This window comes from Aspergillus fischeri, genomic scaffold (assembly GCF_000149645.3).
Source record: "Aspergillus fischeri NRRL 181 1099437636265 genomic scaffold, whole genome shotgun sequence".
In the NCBI taxonomy this organism is placed as follows: Eukaryota; Fungi; Ascomycota; class Eurotiomycetes; order Eurotiales; family Aspergillaceae; genus Aspergillus; species Aspergillus fischeri.
In genome coordinates, this window is record NW_001509761.1 from 452,201 (window position 1) to 471,847 (window position 19,647).

General features: G+C 47.8%; 8 protein-coding genes and 1 non-coding gene across 9 annotated transcripts, besides 1 other annotated feature; 4 read left to right on the forward strand and 5 right to left on the reverse strand.

Moving 5' to 3' along the window:
• Positions 1 to 836: 836 nt before the first annotated feature.
• Positions 837 to 1,654, forward strand: NFIA_002090 (uncharacterized protein; the record flags this gene model as incomplete). Its single annotated transcript, XM_001258756.1, has 2 exons — positions 837 to 1,503; positions 1,575 to 1,654. 2 exons carry the CDS (start codon positions 837 to 839, stop codon positions 1,652 to 1,654), a joined length of 747 nt encoding a protein of 248 aa, XP_001258757.1.
• A 1,224-nt stretch (positions 1,655 to 2,878) lies between these two features.
• On the reverse strand, positions 2,879 to 2,950 carry NFIA_002100. The gene has a single exon. It is a non-coding gene; the product is annotated as a tRNA-Ala (tRNA).
• A 57-nt stretch (positions 2,951 to 3,007) lies between these two features.
• Positions 3,008 to 3,724, reverse strand: NFIA_002110 (Ankyrin repeat protein; the record flags this gene model as incomplete). The annotated part of the gene is made up of 2 exons (XM_001258757.1): positions 3,008 to 3,033; positions 3,226 to 3,724. The coding sequence occupies 2 exons, from the start codon at positions 3,722 to 3,724 to the stop codon at positions 3,008 to 3,010; spliced, it is 525 nt and encodes a 174-aa protein (XP_001258758.1).
• Positions 3,725 to 5,231: 1,507 nt separating this feature from the next.
• NFIA_002120 (RTA1 domain-containing protein) lies at positions 5,232 to 6,127 on the reverse strand (the record flags this gene model as incomplete). Its single annotated transcript, XM_001258758.1, has 2 exons — positions 5,232 to 5,896; positions 5,959 to 6,127. The coding sequence occupies 2 exons, from the start codon at positions 6,125 to 6,127 to the stop codon at positions 5,232 to 5,234; spliced, it is 834 nt and encodes a 277-aa protein (XP_001258759.1).
• Positions 6,128 to 8,150: 2,023 nt separating this feature from the next.
• On the reverse strand, positions 8,151 to 8,802 carry NFIA_002130 (uncharacterized protein; the record flags this gene model as incomplete). Its single annotated transcript, XM_001258759.1, has 2 exons — positions 8,151 to 8,245; positions 8,649 to 8,802. 2 exons carry the CDS (start codon positions 8,800 to 8,802, stop codon positions 8,151 to 8,153), a joined length of 249 nt encoding a protein of 82 aa, XP_001258760.1.
• Positions 8,803 to 12,521: 3,719 nt separating this feature from the next.
• Positions 12,522 to 13,767, forward strand: NFIA_002140 (putative integral membrane protein Pth11-like; the record flags this gene model as incomplete). The annotated part of the gene is made up of 6 exons (XM_001258760.1): positions 12,522 to 12,719; positions 12,770 to 12,806; positions 12,854 to 12,921; positions 12,975 to 13,348; positions 13,400 to 13,470; positions 13,526 to 13,767. The coding sequence occupies 6 exons, from the start codon at positions 12,522 to 12,524 to the stop codon at positions 13,765 to 13,767; spliced, it is 990 nt and encodes a 329-aa protein (XP_001258761.1).
• A 538-nt stretch (positions 13,768 to 14,305) lies between these two features.
• On the forward strand, positions 14,306 to 15,067 carry NFIA_002150 (type 1 glutamine amidotransferase domain-containing protein; the record flags this gene model as incomplete). The annotated part of the gene is made up of 1 exon (XM_001258761.1): positions 14,306 to 15,067. The coding sequence occupies one exon, from the start codon at positions 14,306 to 14,308 to the stop codon at positions 15,065 to 15,067; it is 762 nt and encodes a 253-aa protein (XP_001258762.1).
• Positions 15,068 to 15,138: 71 nt separating this feature from the next.
• Positions 15,139 to 15,217: a microsatellite.
• Positions 15,218 to 15,681: 464 nt separating this feature from the next.
• On the forward strand, positions 15,682 to 17,100 carry NFIA_002160 (pepsin-like aspartic protease; the record flags this gene model as incomplete). The annotated part of the gene is made up of 3 exons (XM_001258762.1): positions 15,682 to 16,313; positions 16,376 to 16,694; positions 16,744 to 17,100. The coding sequence occupies 3 exons, from the start codon at positions 15,682 to 15,684 to the stop codon at positions 17,098 to 17,100; spliced, it is 1,308 nt and encodes a 435-aa protein (XP_001258763.1).
• A 155-nt stretch (positions 17,101 to 17,255) lies between these two features.
• Positions 17,256 to 19,199, reverse strand: NFIA_002170 (putative MFS sugar transporte; the record flags this gene model as incomplete). The annotated part of the gene is made up of 8 exons (XM_001258763.1): positions 17,256 to 17,461; positions 17,511 to 17,641; positions 17,695 to 18,082; positions 18,128 to 18,372; positions 18,421 to 18,669; positions 18,723 to 18,978; positions 19,029 to 19,080; positions 19,128 to 19,199. The coding sequence occupies 8 exons, from the start codon at positions 19,197 to 19,199 to the stop codon at positions 17,256 to 17,258; spliced, it is 1,599 nt and encodes a 532-aa protein (XP_001258764.1).
• Positions 19,200 to 19,647: the final 448 nt, after the last annotated feature.

Genomic DNA, 19,647 nt, shown 5'->3' on the forward strand with positions numbered 1-19,647 from the left:
CTCCTAGCATGCAAATTATTGGTCTGTCCAGTACTAATGATGTAACAATTCATCCTGTTGCTCCACTGTCTGAATTCTAGCTATGGGCTTTATCAATGCGCTAATTGTATCTACATTGGTATTGATGGCTTGATGACGCTTGGGAATAGATCCTGTTGAATCGTAAGATAGGAAGGATACGTATTAGCTAAATGGCGATATTAGACTTCCGGCTATTTGGAATTACATCCTAATGATAATCCGATTCTATGGGCCTGGCGGCTGGGGACGTCCGAGCCAAGGATTGGGGCGTCCTGGGGGCGGCAGAACCTTGATTTGCATCTACTTGGCGAGCGCCCGGGCCCCGGGGCTCACAGCCACACCCGCCGAACAGCTCCACTGAAGAATGAGATTAGGTATTGCCAGCTTGGCCTAATCTACTCATGTTTCGCAGTCTCCCTGTTTCAGTGTCTCAGTAAATCCTCATACGAGGAGCGATAAAAACAAGAAAAAGAAAAAGGAAAAGGGAAAATGCCTCATACAATTTACTTTATACCTATAGACTGTTAAGGCAGGTCACAGGTGGCCTGCCATTATGCAGGATGCGACGATAACGGAACAGGTACGGGCGGGGCCAAAACAACCGCTGATGTAACTAAAGTTATCGAGGCAGCCTGGTGGGGCCCTGAGCCCCAGGGCCCCATTCTTGACCACGAGCGGTCTATCCCCCGTCCACTCAATGAGTCTAAGAGAACTTGAAACTACAGACCATACCTACCACTTACAACTCTCCATATCTATTGCTGGACATACATTGCACATTTATCGTCGAACAATCACATACCGGGTTGTTAACAATGGATTCGGACTCTGACTCATACGAGAAACCTGGCGGAAAACTCGTTGAGCCCGCCGTCCTCTTCTTATCAGGTCAATCTGTCCTCACTGAGGCTGCAACTCCAACCCCGCTTTACCAACTGAACAGTGACATCACGTCAATCTCAAATAAGGACTCGTCCGTGACACTCGAAAGAGTCGAGCACGATGTATCTGAGATCGATGGCGTCACTGCTGGCACGCGGCAAAAGCGGCATCTTTTCTACCTCGCACACCCTGTGAATGCGCAATACCGGTCCGACATACCTGCTAAGTATTACATCACTTCTGCAGCACCCGAGATGGTGGGCAATATTCGCCTCGAGACATCCGAAGCACGGTTGCAAAGGACATCCTTCAAAGCGATGTTAAGCCCCCACAAAACCGCTTCGGATAAGCCATTGTTCGACGAGGGCACCCAACAAGTCCTATTGTTTGATATCTACTCAGATTGGAAGGTCGGTCGCAATTGCTATAAGTGGAGCGACTCCAATGGCAGACAGGTCGCTATTGAAGAAAAAGAGAATGACAGATATAAATTATCCATTACGAGGAGTATGCCGCAGGAGTTGAGGGATGCATTGGTTGCTGCATGGCTATTGAGACTGTGGCACGACACGGCTGAGAGTAAACAAGCGAAAAGGCAATGTGAGTTATATCGAATCTTCGCGGCAGTTACTAGGGCCCTGTCTTTTGGCTTGGCTAACTTTTCTTTCCAGTCTTTGAAAGCATGACATCACCAGAAGCGTATCGGGAAAGCATGAAGCCATATGTTCCGAGGCAGTGCATAATCATGTGAGATTAGTTAGGTAGTAACCGTGACTGCGACTACATATTCAGCTCCTTTAGAAGCTTGGAACTCCTATAGCTGCTCATCTGTCTACGACGGGGACGTCAGCTTATGTAGGGTCTTGCCGCTAGCTTATGCATTCGATGTACTGTTACATTAGTATTTGTGCACCGAAACGGTATTTATTGATTGTTCCTGTGCTATTTGCCTCGTTCTTCTTAGTTTCATACTTATTATTGTACTTGCGAGACAGTCGCTGTTGATGGCACTGTCTCGCTCACGCGGCCATGTTACCATTCAAGAACCGCCTCACCCGCTATGGCCAAAAAAACTCTTACACATGCCAGATACATAAAGTAGAGCGCTCTTCGGCCTGATAATAAGAGCCCCATTTTCCGATCTAGACCCTTATGCAGGTCATAATGCGATTTGGGGCAATGCATTGCTTGGCCCATTAGACACCTGCTTCAACCCACGGCCACGACATCCACGGAGGCATAGATACGTCAGGGCCAAAGGCCAGACGAGTGTTGTTGCGGGGATGCGGATAGAATTGCCTTGGACAATGTTCCACCGGATGATTTTCTCAAGGCTTTCTATCTGATGAATCATCAGTGCCAACAAAGGTTGCCGTGTGCATCTGGCCTAAGGAACAGCAATCTACATGTCGCGCAGACGTTAGACAAGACCAATCAATGATCTGACTCGATACTTATCTCCTTGGCCCACTGAACACATTAATATCGTGCAGCTGGAGTGGCGCAGTTACTACAAACTACGTCATGGAAAGCCAGTAGATACTCTGTCTCATAATGTCTATGAGCCAGAGTCAATAAAATTGTCCAGTATCCTGGATTTCTCTTCTCAACTTGAAATGTAATGAGTATGAAAGTCATCATTGCCCTTACCGCAAAATGCATGACAAGGGTACCTATGATCCCGGGCGCCTGAAACAAGACTATCAGCCTGATCTTCCTAAAGTGTTGATAAACACTCAGATCTACAAGCCGTGAACCAAATCTCTTCAACTCCGTGTCCCTCCACTGGTCCTACTTCTCCTTGAATCACGATATGTGTCTTCGCTCCTCTGTCATGTCTGCTTTGGAAAGTGCTTGTCGCACTGAAATAAGGAAGACCAAAAGTCGGAAAGATAGGGAGGGGAACAGGACTTAGGAACATCCTAACCCGAGCGGGGATATCGTGGTGTTGTAGTAGAGAAAAAATTTCAAAAAATGGACTCGCGGGGAATCGAACCCCGGACCACCCCCATGCTAAGGGGGTATTATACCACTAAACCACAAGCCCAGTTGTTGAAATACGATTGGCGTTCTTTGCTACATAAGCTAGCTAATTATATAAGTCTCACCCGATGTTCGTCCATATAGGCTCTGTATAAAAAAGAAAGAGATAATAGGAAAAGTTTGCAACATATTTAAATGGTGTTATCCTGCCAACAGGTGATGTAAGAAATGTATCACCGGACTAAGCGAAGCTAACAGTGCTCTGCACACAGGCAACCATCAAAATATATTGTCTATCCTAGTTTTGGATAGTGCTTGAGAATTTCAGTGCTGTAGCACCATCAAGCCCAGCAGCATCTGCACCATAATCAAGAAGAAGACGAGTCATAGCCACCAATTTATCTCTAACAACTTGCGGATATGGAACCACTAGGTGGCTGGGGTTCCGAGGGCTTGGGTACCGCCCAGTGCTCTGTCCCAACCAGATGGCTTCACTTGGCTTCGCAGCCCGCGAGAGGGGTCCTATGCCATTGCAATCTGCCATCTTCGGATCGGCGCCAGCTTGAAGGAGAATCTTGGCCATGGAGTAATGATCATTGATCACTGCGCTATCTAGCGAGGTTGTGCCATCCCACCGGAAATTCACATCAGCACCTTCCGCCAACAGCAAGTGAATTAGCTCGTCGTTGCCATGGTGGGCAGCGACCCAGAGTGCGTTCCCGAGCTCCTGAAGCCGCTGAGCAGCGTCGAGAAGTTGTCGACGTTCAGCATCCCTCAGCAGGAGCTTAATAACGTCTGGATAGCCACGACGCACCGCGGCAACCAGAGCTGGGTCCATTCTACGGGTCTTCCAGGGTTCACCCCTCTCTGCAGAAAAAATTGTAATATCGCGATATGACCGTGCCATATGGCCCGATTCAGCGGCAACTCGTAATCTTCCTCCTTTATCCTCTCACTCATGCCACCTAGGTCCAAAAGGAGCTCGACAATGTGTAAGTGACCGTACCATATGGCAGTTATGAGCGGATGGTGAGTAAGTGTGTGTTTTTGCTCTGGACATCATCTCGAGGGTGCATAAAGATCAACCCCTGCGTCCAGTAGGCTGATGAGGGTAGATGCATACCCTCCCTGGGCTGCCCAAAACTACGCAAGGGGAGTTAGAGACGCTCCACAACCTATATCCATTCAAGAAGCCTTGCAACGTTACGTGAGTCAATAAAGGACCTCGGCAATGAGGGAAATTGCAGGGTAGTATCCCAGAAAATTAGGCAGTCTTACTGCAACTGCAGTCAGGGGCTAGCAAATAGCGCGGCCATTACTGGTTATAAATAGTCTACATAAGGTTTGTGGCGCTATAGCATAGCCCTGTCAAGCCTTTGGGATGTGAGACAACAAGCCTATGCGGCCACCTGCTGACTCGCTGAGATGCACTTGATTGAGCAATCATCCATAACTATCCATACAGTCGGCCAGAGATAGGTTTGGCAAAAGGTAAGATTGGATGTATTTCCCAAACCACTGTGGATTGCTACGCCGGCACATAGAGGGCGGTTCCAATTATGCACAGATCATTCTCTCTAGCAGGATGACAAGCGTATGATGTGCTTTCAGGCGCTAAATTCGACTCTGTATTGATGGCTATACTTTTCGACAACTAATCCCATGCAGGTGGCCTAAAACTGATTCCTGCAAGTTACGATCGGACCTAACGAGATCAGACAGAAGCCAGTCAGTTAGCGGATGGCGATCATTGCCAATGCGGACTTACCATGGGCGATTTCGCTGCAAGGCTAAATTCCCAGGGCACCTATGCACGGCAGTGATAGAGAACATCGTCCATTCTCTGGGCCATCCTGTCCGCTCATATCTAGTCCTCAAGTTCAGGCTCCTATGTATAGTATACAGTATACTACCCGGATGACCCAGACTGGACCCGCGTATGCACTGACCAAGTGTGGGTTATTGCACAGCCTAGCCTGATGGAGATGGGCAAGATGTATTCCACTCCCGCCCAAGAGAATCTGTTTCTATTATGAATGACTGCATATCCACCTACCTTACGGCCAATTTCATACATTACATTAAGCTGTCAGTTTCTGAAATCTTTGCTGCCTTTCAGGGATTTCGTCCCTCTAATGTACCTCTATATCTTCATCTTCGCAGATCAGCGTGCAAGCCTAGTTATGGCGATTGACGCAGTAAGCAGATGTTGATCAAGGCAGCAACGCCTGAACAATTCTACAAATTTGTTATCTATGACTATCTGAGACCCCACAGACTAGGGCCAGCCTGCACCGGTTGAGGAGATAAACTTCGAAGAAAAGACAAGAAAATGATAGAGAAAATTAGGGCTTCGGATCTATATCGCAAAGACCGACGCTTTCCAGAGATTGTAGGAAAGCGCTAATATCTCCGGGATAGTTGTACCCGAACACGACCATTACAATCCACATCAAGGCTGCATCAAACACATACAACGTCCACTCGTGTTTCAATAGGTAACCATCGTTTCCCATAACGAATTCAGCCACGCGGAACACTGACCGAATCATGATGAGGAGACCCACAACGTGCAGGGTACGCAAGTGAGACTTCCAGGGGATATCAACAGAGGTGGACAGGCCTCTTGGGTGTCGCCGCATCCGAGTCTGGAAGACGATCGCTGTGATAAGGAAAAAGCCGAACATGATAACCTGAATGAGAAGACCACCGACGACAATCTTGTTCCCTAGATCGGCCAGAGAGCTTTGCACCATCATCCCAGAAGCTCCTCCTTGCACCACGAAAGACAACACATCTCCGGTAACAAACACCTTTGTGAGCCAGTTGATGCGGATAAGCGAGTATTGCTCTCCTCTGACTGCGCGAATGATACGACCCAGGACCATGTAGATTGTTGCGGCAAAAAGCGCAGGTCCCAGTAAGATGAATACGCTTTGGATGCAGTACGGCATCATTCGGCCGGTCTTGTCGTGGGCGGATGCTCGCGCGCAGTAACCAACGAATTCAACTGAGAGAGTTAGATTAGGATCGAGCGACTAGGATAACATAAGCATAACTGATAATACTTACAGAAACCTCCGAGGGCGAAACAAATGCAGAAGTAGGTCTTCATTCTCCATATCTTCCAGACGTGGTAGAGAGTAGCGGCCAAGAAGAGAAGGGCAAATATTACTGCAGCGGCCTTAGAGGGAACGTAATGCCAAAGGTAGTAGCCTTTATATGATTGCAGTTCAGTCATTGTATCTCTCTGAACTGGGTTCTTGATAGGTTGAGTACTGCTCCTTCGGAGGCTATACGCCAGTGAATTGTATGGGTGATCGAAGACAATGCAGTCAAGAAGGGTGTAACTTCATAAATATGGCTGGCAAAGAGCTTAACTAGGTTTTATACTGAAGAGTAAGTCGTTCTGCCGTGAGAGATGATTTCATCCATCTTGTACTAGCTCCGTGATATGCCCGCTTATACGCGTATTCTGTCCCAAGGTAGGCAGCAGTGGGACTCTGGCGACCTCATATAGAATATGAGTACTGAGTCCTTCTTGACGCTGCATGTGGAGATCGTCGTCTTGTATTTACCGTCTGCGGAACTAGCCTATTGTTCTCAGGCAATCTTTCAATCATCGATGGAGTTGAAGTAACTCGATTAGCAGCAAATCAAATTATGTACCCGACACCGAGCGGCCACCAGAACATGACTTGGGCCTCAATCGAAGGATTATATTTCACACTGACGCAACTGAATCCAAGCACTACCCATACATAATAACATAGTTGTGCGCTAGGGCAGCTGGTTTTCATATGCTTATCTGATGGCAGTTATTGCACAGTTGTGCGTGCTCATTATCTTATTGTTGAAGTACAAATAGCCTCTGTGCCTGGAAAAGGTTCTAAATGATACACACCTATGCTTAACGTTCTCCTTTTTCTTTTGCCATGCGTAATGAGGGCCAGAATCAGACACATCATGGTAATCAACAGCTAGACTTCGTCCTCCCTTGTGTGAGCAAAGTTTGTGCCAGAATACTTGCATTTAATGAAGGCAGATGAAGACAGTTCGAGAATGCATGCTTAAGTTCATCTACCCAGCCCTAGTCTCAAAACCAGATATCCAAACCTGGTACTGCGCCGCAAGTATCTTGACTCTGCCATCGGGATTGGTCAAAAATCTGTCCCTATGAAGACTGTGAATCTGAAATAGTTAATTCGCGCCTAGAGTTGGACGGTTAATCGTCCGAATTTTCGTTCTCGATTTTTGCTGCCTGAGAAGTTGGGGCCGGATATAATAACCCCATTCTCGCAAGTGTTGCTCTTAGTTGCCACCAATGTCACTTGTCCGCCTGTTCTACCCATTGTGTCTTCAAAGTAAGCCAATCCTCAATTGAGTAATTTGCTATCTCATTTACGATCTGGAGCAGAAATTCCATGCTGGAATGCTGACTCTTTGTTGTCAGCCCTCTTGGTGATTTCCTAGACACCCCAACCGGCACCGCTTCCGTCAAAGCAGGAACTGGAGACACAGGTGTCATGCCTGCTGGGACTAATGTTACGGATGAAAGCAGGCAGTCCCAACTGTACCCCATGGTCTGTGGTAAGTCTCGACATAATCTCCTTTCGTGCTACGTACTAAGAATTTATGAATACTAGCTTCTGAATCCCACAAGGACTCGTGACCCTGGCTACATATACACCGCTCCGCCGCTGCTACCAACTGCCCCGGGCACGATTCTGGGATGCTACCTGTACAAAAACCCCGGCAAGTATACCGAGCTCTGCCGTCATTTTGCCAACCAATACAGGATCTCAACCGACCAACTATTCGCCTGCAACCCGAGCCGCGATAGAAACATCAGCACTTGTACTTTGTCATCGCAACAGTTACTGCGTTCTGCAGTACGAAAATAGTACAGGTGAGCTTTGAACAAAGGAGCTTGGACCATGAGACACCATGTCTAATAGATATAGCACCCTCGGACGATATCACGACCTACTGTTATCCGGGAATGAACGCCGGAACAGCCTCGAACTGCAACTGTTTCAGCTATGTCATGTTAGATGACGCTTATAAGGTAGGCCGTCCGCGCACTACCCAATCTTGTTGACCTGCCAAAGTGTATGGTTAGTACATTGGACTTCGTTGCTCATACCTTCTGGACAGAATTTGGATGTGATGATTTTGCCTCAGCCTACGAGATTACTATATCTGAGCTCCTTGCATGGAACTCTTGGCTTATGGGGAATTGTGGTACAGCGCTTTATGCCAATCTAGAGGAGAGCGCAACCCGCGCCGTTTGCATCGGGACGAGCACCGCTAGCCTTGAACCAACCACCCTGCCCGAAACCACAGCCCACACTACAGCCTATAGAGCCAAATATGATTGAGTTTGAAGATATGTTTGGCTTCAGCTGCTATGTTTGGGACGTTCTTCCAGAGGTATCGATACTGATCAAAGCCGATACACTAGCGTGCTTGAACAATCCTAGTGCCACAATACTCCAATAGCATAGTCTCATTCCAGAGCCATACTGTCAAGAGGTAGACTGGACATCGGTACTCTCAGAGCGACCTCACCTCGCAGACACCACCTTCGAATTCTTTGTATCATCCCTCTTCCCCACTTTCGTAACGCCAACCTGAATTGAAGAATACCAGGTCTATACCGTTTTTATCCTCCGTCTATCGTACCGCCGTCGTGTCTGGATTGGGCCCTGGCCATCAATTGACCATCTCCACGCTTCGTCACTGAGACATTGTCCTCTGACTCATGCGGTTCAGCACTCGAATATGTTCCTCCTTCAGCGCCTTGAACTCGGCATCTAACTGATTATGCCACGGATAGAGAACGAAGACCTGGAACGCGAGCGCCGAGGAGGCGACTGCGAAGTTGACAAGGGAGATTCCGCGTGTGATGATCATGTTTTGCTAACTGGTGATCAGACTTGAGTCGAACAGATGGGAGGATATCTGGCATATGTGAGATACTTACACGAGGACGAGGTCACATAAACCGATAAGCTTCATAATGGTAGGTATGGGTCGATGAATAGGAAGAGGAAGGCAGTGTCTTTATAATCCGGGTCAATGGGACATCCGGGTCCGCCCCTTTCACGTGTGGATGTCCTGTCCCCACTGTTTGTGGGTAAATTTGGTGGCTTTGAGGATGCCTGCCACAGCCCGACGGTTAGTACTTATCCGAGGCGAAAAAGCAGGCCGACATTTTTCGTGGCTCTACTTGAGAGTTACTCGTGGTAAACAGGCTGCTAACTATTTTGTCCTTTGGTTCTTGGACTTGTTTTCAAAGAACGTAACATCGACCACGCTCCTCACCTGTTTAAACGGTGTAAATATGCTCATTGTATTTACTGCCCGCTCTGTTAGTTCCAGAATAACTACCTGTGACGGCCAGGGATGTTGTGAAAGCCTTCAAGATGGTGGAGCCCGGAGATGGTTCGTATCTGTCGGATCCGACAGCTGAAGGTCTATGATTGGTCAACCGGAGCGTCTTCAGTACAGTGGGGGTTCAAAAGTATTCGGACCCCCCATTTTCCCGCTGTAATCACCGCTTTCCATTTCTAACTATCCTGCCCACCCATGGGTGCATACACAACACAATTTGAATGTAATCCAACATCCATCCAGATGCGTAATCTAAGGAGCATATACCTACTATTAATGCTCAGATCTATGAGCGGCATGATATTAAAAGGGAGAGCCAACGAAATACAAGTTTCTATAGGGGCAGAATAGACCAAAATGGAAAGCGGTGTCCAAATACTTTTGAACCCCCACTGTAGGTACTCGGCGCCTGCCATGTCAGAGAACGGAAATGCCCATAGTTTTGTTTTTTTGAGATGTTTAATTATTGGATTCTCCGGCTCATAGGGAGACAGTGTTTGATTTAAGGCCTTCCTAATCACCAAAACGTGCGGTGTCTGGATTTAGGGAAGGATGCCATTCTATCGTATATTGACCGCGCCTTAAAGATATATATATATCCCTGACAAGCAATAATGCACCCCAAAGCTCATTGATATATTTCCGAAACTCCTTCAAGTTTATGCAAAGAATTCCGACCCGGAAGGTATCCTCTTTGCTTTGATATTATAAGGGTTAGGAGACCTTCTGATCAGTTATGACTTTAAACAGGTTGACGGAGCATTGATATTAGAACTTGACGAAACCATCAATCGCTACAACACGGCCCTTCGAGGGCAGCTAGGTTATCCAAAAAAGTCAACCATCGAGCACTAACTTGTCATCTTTCGGATATCGTTCTCTAGAACACTTACGCTCATATCGTGGGAAAATGAGCTGCATAGATGAGGGCCGATTGAATCTTGACTTCCTAGATGAGGCAATTGTCCTGAAAGTCTTCATCACATAAGGATCCGCAAAGCTGAAGACCCCGAACAATGTTGAGCAAGGATTTGGGCAATTTCATCTTTCAACCGCTTCGTATTATTCGGACTCGAACTTACTTGCTTATGCTATGCGACGCTGTGATAGGACGCAGCTGAAGAAAGCAAACCCCAGTTCAATCCAAGCGTCTCCAGCGACGATCATTTTCTCTCCAGGTAGGCAAGTTAGGACATTGTTAACATCTCAACTGCACCATAAACATATAGATAGAATACCACAATTGCCTTTCTGTTTGATTAGGAATGGGATACGCAAGACGTCAATGTCGTCACATTGCTTCATATTCATGAATGTAACTTACGGAAAAGGGTCCAAGTATTCATTAATCTTTGCGCTAATGCATGGGAAAAGTTTGCCAAGTGAACAACCACGATCATCCCTGCATGCCTCAATGAAGTATCCATGTAAATCAAGCCTGGATCAAATACTGGTTCTAAGGTCCTGGACATGAGGTGGTGCAGCCTTACGTCGACCAGCCGTATTCAAAACTGGACCGCATATATCACCATTTTGCAGCACGAATTTGTCCGTAGTTTACAACCAATAGTTAGTTAATGAGCTCTGTCTCTTCAGAACAGCATGTGACCTCGACAGAGACGCACTTCGGATCACACACCTCTTGTACACCTGCATTGAAGCGGAGGAGAAATGGCCGCATTGTAGGCTGTGTGGATAGAAATTGTAATGTTGAGTTTGAGTTTGGGACAACAGATTATGAACCTAGGTTATTCTACATGCAGCCAGCCTTTTGCTGGGCCTAGATATCAATAGCCTCCACCTATCTACTTGTTGTTGAAAGGTCAGTCCACCCAGCATCGAGTCGACAAATCAACATTCAGAAGACACATTCATCTCGTCAGGAATTAATCAATTGACATTAGCTCATTGATACCTTGATCTGGCTTCAGCGTCATCTACATGTAGACTGCTGAGGAACAGCCATGTGTCACATGTGCAGGCAGCCGAATCCCGTCGCCGTGTGGTTCAGTCTTCTACAAACGCGTCCAGAAGATTCAGCCAAAGCTGATTGCAGAAATGTTGAGCATTCTACCATTTCGGACAACCTCCGACCTATTTACTACTTATTTTGATAACTATTCTGGGGACAATCAACCTACAGGCATTACTTGATATGGTGGCAGGCCATAGAATCAAAACTAGCAGCACCAACAAAGAACTGGGGGGTATTTCATCGCAATGGGTAAGAGAAAGGAACGCAGGGATAGGTTTTCTAGAATAATAGGAAATTATTGACAAGCAAGGGAGATTGGTCGGCTTGATCGTCCGTTAAGAAATCGTGTATGACATGTCAAGCTTAACTTCATTAGCATGTAAGCCTTAACTTCTGACAGTTTTGCAAGAAAAGGACTTGCTTGGACATTCAGCTTTTGGAAACTGCGAGATTCGTCGATTAACTGAACAGACAAAGAAATTTCATGTAAGCTTAGCAAACATTGACTGAGCAATATGGCGTTGTATCCGGATAGATACGTGGACGGAATAGGATGGGAAGTATGATGTATCACATTCGACAAATGATTGATCCACCCACGGCATTTGAACCTTGCTTCAACCTTATCGGAGAAGGCTCAGGCCTCCTTGATTTGTTCAGACAAGGCTGTGAGGTCCAGCAAGGGCAAGCCGGTAGAAAGAAGTAAATTGCAGATTGACAGGGATTTCGATCCACTTTCGGGCAAACACACCAACACTTGCATCATTTAGTACCTGTCAACCATGACACGCATCGATAAAGAACCGCTTACTATTTATGCTTTGCGCTCAGTCGTTCGATTCTCGTAGTGATCAGCATCAGATCATTCCCCCAAGTTATTGCCAGAGTTTCTAACCCCTCCAGATTGTGAAAACGGCGCAATTCTGGTGCCAGATCGGCCACCCGCAAACTCGGCGGACAGGTCTATGGGACAAAGATGATGCTAGCGTGTCAATAATGTGATGTGTGAGCGACCGAATATTGAAACTTTCGGGCCCTGCAAAGCTTGATAGAGAAAGAGGAAGAATGTGACCGATCTGGCAGCGATGACTGCCGAGTATCTATCGGTCCTGGGAAACATTTAATATGCAGCACCGTTGCCATCGTCGAGATGGCTCTGGTGATTTCAAATAATTGCAGCCACCTTGCTCGTTCTTCAACGGTTGATTCAGTCTGACCCTCGTTTCTTGACGTTTTTGCAGAACCTTCGGACAGACTGCCCGCCATGTCACTCGATCAGGTGTCCGGCAATGGCACTCCAGGCGACTTTCAACATCCAAACCAGAATCTGCGTCGGTCTATTATCATTGCGCTGTACTTTGCCTTCATCTTGTCCACGGCTGCTGTTGTCTTGCGCCTAGTGGCGAGAAAGATCAATGGGACGAGATTGTACCTCGATGATTATCTGATTCTCGTGGCCTTGGTATTATCGTTTATCCTAGAAATTGTCACCACATGCTGATTATCGCCAAGTTGTTCAAATATGGATGCTCAATAGGGGTGACCATTCGTGAGTTGTCCGCGCTCTTCTGCGAGCTCAACTACTGACAATTGCAGTCCTGTTCAATGGCTTAGGCTCGCATATAGACATGATTCCTGAGAAGAACCTGGAAGTGTACTATCAGGTAAGTACGCGAGTCGAATTTGAACAAGGACAAGTGCTGACATGACCGGGCAGATCGGATGGTCCAACTCCTTCGTGTACACCGGATGTATCCTCTTCATCAAGCTCTCGATTCTCGCCTTATACAAACGGCTCTTCTCCGTTCCTCGCATGATAATCTTCGCCAATGCTATCGCGGCTTTTGTCATCCTCTGGGCTCTAGGTATATTTCTGGTCGGTGCCTTGATGTGCTTGCCGGTCGAGAAGTTCTGGAAGCCTTCGATCGAGGGATCGTGCATCGACTCGAACAGTTTCTATTACGGACAGCAGATTCCAAATATTTTGACGGACCTGATCATTCTCATTATGCCATTGAAGGTTGTTTGGGCTCTACCAATCTCAAAGACGCAGAGACTTTTGCTTTCCGGAGTGTTCATGGTTGGCGGACTGTAAGTGGCGTGTCCAGCCATATTGTGCCGCGGTCACTAACCGCACACCAGGACATTGATTTTCGATATTGTACGATTGGTCGCTATGATCGAGTTCACGAAAGCTGGGCCCGATATCACCTGTGAGTAGTAATCTGCCCGCTGTCTTGCTCTTACATCTAACCATTCGTTCCGCAGACAACCAAATTCCTGTTGTTGTCTGGACGTGCATTGAAGCGGCAGTAGGCATCACAGCGGCGTGTCTTCCCAACCTGAAGCCTCTATTCAAAGTTGCCCACCGTCAATTCTGGTCTCGGATCGGATCGCCGTCCAAGGAGGAGAAATCCAGAAGATCCCACGGGCTGTCCGAATCCACCACTCTTTACGCTTATGCCACGCAGACTCAGTACAGTCATCACACTGAATGCACTAAAGCATAGTCTTTAGTGTTCCTGTCTTTGTCCATTTTCGTCTTTCCATCACGGTTTATTTCATTGCCGAGAAAAGCCATACTCGCCTTTCGTTCACTCCCCTTCTCTTCATTGATATATACTTTCCCAATCATCATGTACAAACTATACCAAGTGGCTGTTTGATAAATACAGTTGAATTTCAAATATTATACACATAAAAACAAAGGAATGCTTATCAATTCGAAGGGTGGGTGGCCCACGGCAGGATACCCGGCATGCCAATATCAACTCCAAACAAGCACTTTAAACAGTACCCGAGAATCCCCCCCTCTACTTTTTGCTTGAATGAGTTGTGCTGATATAGCTCTATCACCCTTCGTCATATTATGACCTACTCATGAAAACATGCATATCAGTCCTATCCATGTTCCAAGGCCTACGTCATCCCGATGTCACCTCCGGCCCTTCCTATATCGTCCTATATATGCCAGAGGACAACAGCAATTTTGACCTTCCTCCATCTCTATCAATATTGCAAGTAAAACAAACCCAGAATCGAATCACCATGACCGGAAAAAAGATCCTCATCATCCTCACCGACGCCAAATCCTTCCCCCTGAAGAAAACCTCCGGCCCCGACGCCGGCAAAACAGTCGAACAACCATCCGGCTTCTTCCTCATGGAGCTCGCCAAACCTCTCGAGAAAATCCTCGCCGCCGGCTACGAAGTAACCTTCGCCTCACCCAAGGGCCTCGAACCCGCTCCGGACCCGCTCAGCGAATCCCTCCCCGCCTTCGCAGGCAACTTCTACGAACGCCGGCGCGAGAACGACCTCATCGACCGCATGAAGCGCGAGAACGGGTTTAGTCGCCCCAGACCGCTCGGCACCATTAGCGACGCGGAGCTGGATTCCTTCGCGGGGGTGTTCATCCCCGGGGGCCATGCGCCGCTGTCGGATTTAGGTGGCGATAAGGAGGTGGGTCGGGTGCTGCGGCATTTCCACGCGAAGAAAAAGCCCACCGCGTCGATTTGTCATGGTCCGATTGCGTTTCTGAGTACGAAGCAGGCGGGGGATGGGTCGTTTATCTACAAGGGGTATAAGATCACGTGCTGGAGCGATGCGGAGGAGAAGGTCATGGAGACTATGTTGGGTGGGGAGGTCAAGAAGGTGGAGTCATCTCTGCGCAATGAAGGTGCTGAGATGGTCGAAGGGCCCCGGGAGAAGGTTGGGAGTATCACTGTTGACCGTGAGTTGGTGACGGGGGGCAATCCTCTGGCGGCGAATGCGTTAGGGGATCAGTTTTTGAAGATGCTTAGTGTTCATTGAGTGTGTGCACGTGTACGTCCCGGTCGGGGGCTGAGTGTTTCAATTCAATGCCGAAACCGTGATAGCCCCTAGCTTTGAATATCTTGGGAGCAGACATGCATCGGAATGTGGCTTTGAATATCTTGGAAGCAGACATGCATCGGAACGTGGCCATCCCTGTTTCCATTTTGGTCACTCCTTATCTTATCCATATATTATCGTATCATCTGCTTAACGATAAGCCATTTTCGGACGCCAAACATGTTTCCTCTTTTGGCGTTACAGCAGTGTCTTTTACATCGTAGATCGGTGCTGCATGACCTAGACGTCATATAATTATTGAATTAGCTGCTATCTTTAGGTAAAATTAATGACTTACAATTTGAAGATATGCTGTCTCTGGTTTCAATCATGAAGGCTGTATATTTCTGTTCTAGGCTGACGGACGGGAACGAATGCGGAAGAATGCTGCTGTTCACTTGGCAGGTCATGCAGATATCGCACTCAACCACTTCAATATCGAACTCTTAAAGTACATTTAAACATGGATTTTCCTGTTGTTGAGAGAGAAGAGAAAACATGCAACCTGCTATTCGATTTCTTGAAGACGGAGTTTGGTATCGAAGAAAGTCACAATGCATTTCTCGATAGGCAGCTTGTTTCTATGCCTGATCGCTTCGGCATCATGCACAGCAGCGTCTCCTCTATATATTCAGCGTTCCCGAAGAACACCCCTCACCACAAGCACTTGGAAACCGTCAGCATTCACAGATCCACCTACCGACAAGGCCACAACACCACATGTCCTTGAACTTACCAAGATCAACAACAAGGGCAACGCCCGCAGCGCAGTCGAGCTCAACAGCCAAGTTAGAACTGGGTCTGCAAATCTAGTCTCCTTCGCTGAAGGAGTCGGGTTCGCAACATCAATCACAATCGGCAACCAGACATTCGAGGTGGTCATTGACACAGGTTCCAGCGACTTATGGGTCGTGCGAGACGGGTTCATATGCATCGACCCTGAGAGCAGGAGGGAGGTCGCACAGTCAGAGTGCGAATTCGGGCCGGCATACGCACCTAATACCACATTCCACGAAATCGTCGGCGAGTTCCTGGATATTAAGTACGCAGACGGGGAGATCCTCTCCGGCGTCATCGGTACCGAGAACGTAACATTAGCCGGCATCACGGTCAACCAGACGATCGGGGTAATGGATTACGCGGGTTGGTATGGCGACGGTGTCACGTCGGGCTTGATGGGTCTCGCGTATTCTTCTCTGTGGGTTTATCGGTCCTATCGTTATAATTGTCTACTGATGGTGTGTACAGCGCGAACGCCTACACGACGGATTACAAGCAACCAAGCCTCTACAACCCCATTTTCGCAACCATGTACGAGCAGGGCCTCATCGATCCCGTCTTCAGCATGGTAATGAACCGCAATGCTTCCAATGGCACAGCAGCCGGGTACCTGACTCTGGGTGGATTGCCGCCTATCGACATCAACGGAAATTTCAGTACCACGCCTATCCTGATCACGAATATCAAGGGTTATCCGAAGGATTATGATTTTTACACTGTCAATATTGATGGAGTGGCGCTAGGCAACAGGAGCTTGCCAGAGGCTGGCGGCGGCATTCAGTATCTTGTAAGGATGTACCGGGTAGTTCCTGGATGGGCGAGGCTAATAATCACAGATCGACTCAGGCACGACGCTCAATTACTACCCGAACTCCGTGGCGGACGCTATCAACGCGGCTTTCATTCCCCCAGCGGTGTACAATGATTACGATGGGGCATATGTGGTGGATTGTAACGCGACAGCGCCAGTTCATGGTGTCACGATTGGGGGCTCGACATTCTACATCAATTCAACGGATATGATATTGCCAGGCGGAACGGATAATTCGGGAAACAAAACCTGCATTAGCGGGGTCAATGCTGGGGGAGATGTCGGTCAGGGTATATTTGTCCTGGGGGGAACGTTTTTGAGAAATGTGGTGGCAGTGTTCGATGTCGGGGCTGCAGAAATGCGGTTTGCGGCGAGTGCATAATCTTGGAAGAAGTGCATATATAATTATAGATATAGACTGTTTATAATCTGCTTAGTGTGATATATTGTTCAACAACGCCTCATGTAATGGCCTGATGAGGCTTCCCTTATACCTATCGCTTCAATCGGTCTGGCACGAACAGAGATATATGGATCTCATCCCACATGCTGCACGGTAGCCGAGCCAATTTTAATCTCCTCGCCCGTCGATTGCCTCTGCTTGATCTGTCGCTGTAGTTCCTCATCCTCATGCTGAATATACTTCAATGGCCGACCTGTTGAGATTGCATCCGGGTCTCCCGTTACGATCAGCGGCGGGTTGGAACGGTAGTATGCGTCGAGGTCCTCCAGACTTCGATTTGCTAGCGATTGTCAGCTTCTTTCGAATAGGCTACTTTGAATTCCACTCACCGGTCTCCGGGTACAGATAGTATATAATCGGAAGAGAAGCCGCGTTGGTGATTGTCCACACGATCCAGAATTTCCAGCCGATGTTCTGTATCCCAATAGGTGTGATTTCGACAATGACAAAATTTGTAATCCTGTGCACCGTGAATATATAAACATATGGACCAGAAAGAGGATAGTAACATACCAGTTCGTCGCAGACGAGACAGCCGCACCCTTCGTCCGCATAGGAAGAGAATTGATCTCTGTCGGATACAGCCAAGGAACACCCAGCATGCCGATTCCAAACGCAATGTAATACAGAAAGAAGAATGCCACTGAAGCGGTACCATACTTTGGGTCGTTCTCCGCAAATCGAAGGAGGATAGTGATGATCAGGAAACAAGCAAACTGGCCAAAGGTCGACATCAGCATTAGGCCCCTTCGACCGAACCGCTCCACCATGATGACTGCTACACAGGCGAACACGAAGTAGGATGTCGCGTTGCAGGCACTGAGGAGTCGTGACATGCTGTTTGACAGGCCGACAGAGTTGATCAGCACCAGAGGAAGGTAGTAGGACATGATATTGATTCCTGTGCATTGTTAGCCTGTGTTTATCTAGTTGTAGGGAGACATACCTTGGAATTGCTGGAGAGCCTGCGTTCCCGCACCAAGAAGTATCCGCCGCAATGTCTTGGTGTCATTTGTCTTTTGGCGGCGTAGTAATAGATCTGTCCAGGAGACGGCATTTTCGCGCTCGTAGTTGATACTGTATTCGATTTCGTTGTACTGGGTGATGATGTACGGATCATCGACTGGCTTGGCCTCGATGCGGGAGATTACATCTAGAGCTTGCTCATTGTGACCGTGCGAGAGAAGCCATCTAAAATGCATTAGCCGTGGGCCGTGGGGTGAATTGGGAACAGCCAACCTTGGGGACTCAGGAAGCCATGGTACAGTCGCGTAGAGGATGAAGATGAAGAAAAATTGCAGTGCGATGGGCAGCCTCCATGCGAGCGCACCACCTTTGAAAGAAAGCCCGTAGTTGATCCAATTGACCAGCGCAAAGCCAGAGACATTCAGTGCCATTTCCAGAATGACCAGCTTTCCTCGCCATTTGAGGGTGGCAGTCTCGGTTTGCCATACGGGGGCCGTGGATGTGTTGATTCCGTTGCCAATACTACGCATGTCAGCGCTTTGCGATTGTATGTAGGTCGAGAATAGTCTACTCACCCCAGAATAACCCGGCCGACGAACATCTGCGCCAAGCTGTAGGAGCTGGCTTGAAGGATGGTCCCGACTGCCATTATGGTTGTTCCCAGGAGAATAGACTTCTTCCGACCGAGCCTTTCGGAGACGATGAAAGCTAGAATCGAGCCGAGAAAGCAGCCGACGTCGTAGATGGCTGTGACGGTCGATAGTGTTTTCGTCTTGGTTGGCCCGACGAGGTCATGAACGACTAGGAAGTCCTCTGTGACGACAACCCCGCCTAAGAGACTTATTAGCCCAGTGATAGTATGAACGGGCCTGTGTACATACTAAACACTCCCTGGTCATAGCCGAACAATGTCATGTCCGTAGCACAGGCAATCTGCTCAAGTCTTATTATTGAATTGATTTCAAATTCTCGGTACTTACTGTGATCCAGAGGGTCAGCCATCCCCCAGTGAGCCCAAAGTAGGGCTTCTTGTCGTGCTTCGGAGTTAACATATTTCGCTGCGTTGAACTGCGGGAGAGTACGCTTGATAACCTCGATGATCATGTTGGCTGATGGATATGGCACTCTTATATACTACCACAGAAAGGACAAAGACAGGCGATCTGCACGACCGAGACCCACAGGGCAGGTTTCGCAGTGTGGGTTGGGGTAACATCCTGTGTCAGCATCTTAGCCGAACATGGTCATGGTAAATATCTCTCATTAGGAGGACTGCTTTGAAATGGTCTAACCCTTCACAAGACAATACTGCGGCACAATTACAGTTTACAGGGGACTATAAGTAGCCATAATGCGTACACCAATCTCAGGTCGTCCATAGTGAAAGGTCGAAATATACTAACTATAGAGCTTCTTGCCTCTACCCGGATTGCGTAACAGTTTGATATGACTTGCCGAGGTGACACTACCGGCGCTGATCAAACCTTTTGAGAAGGATTC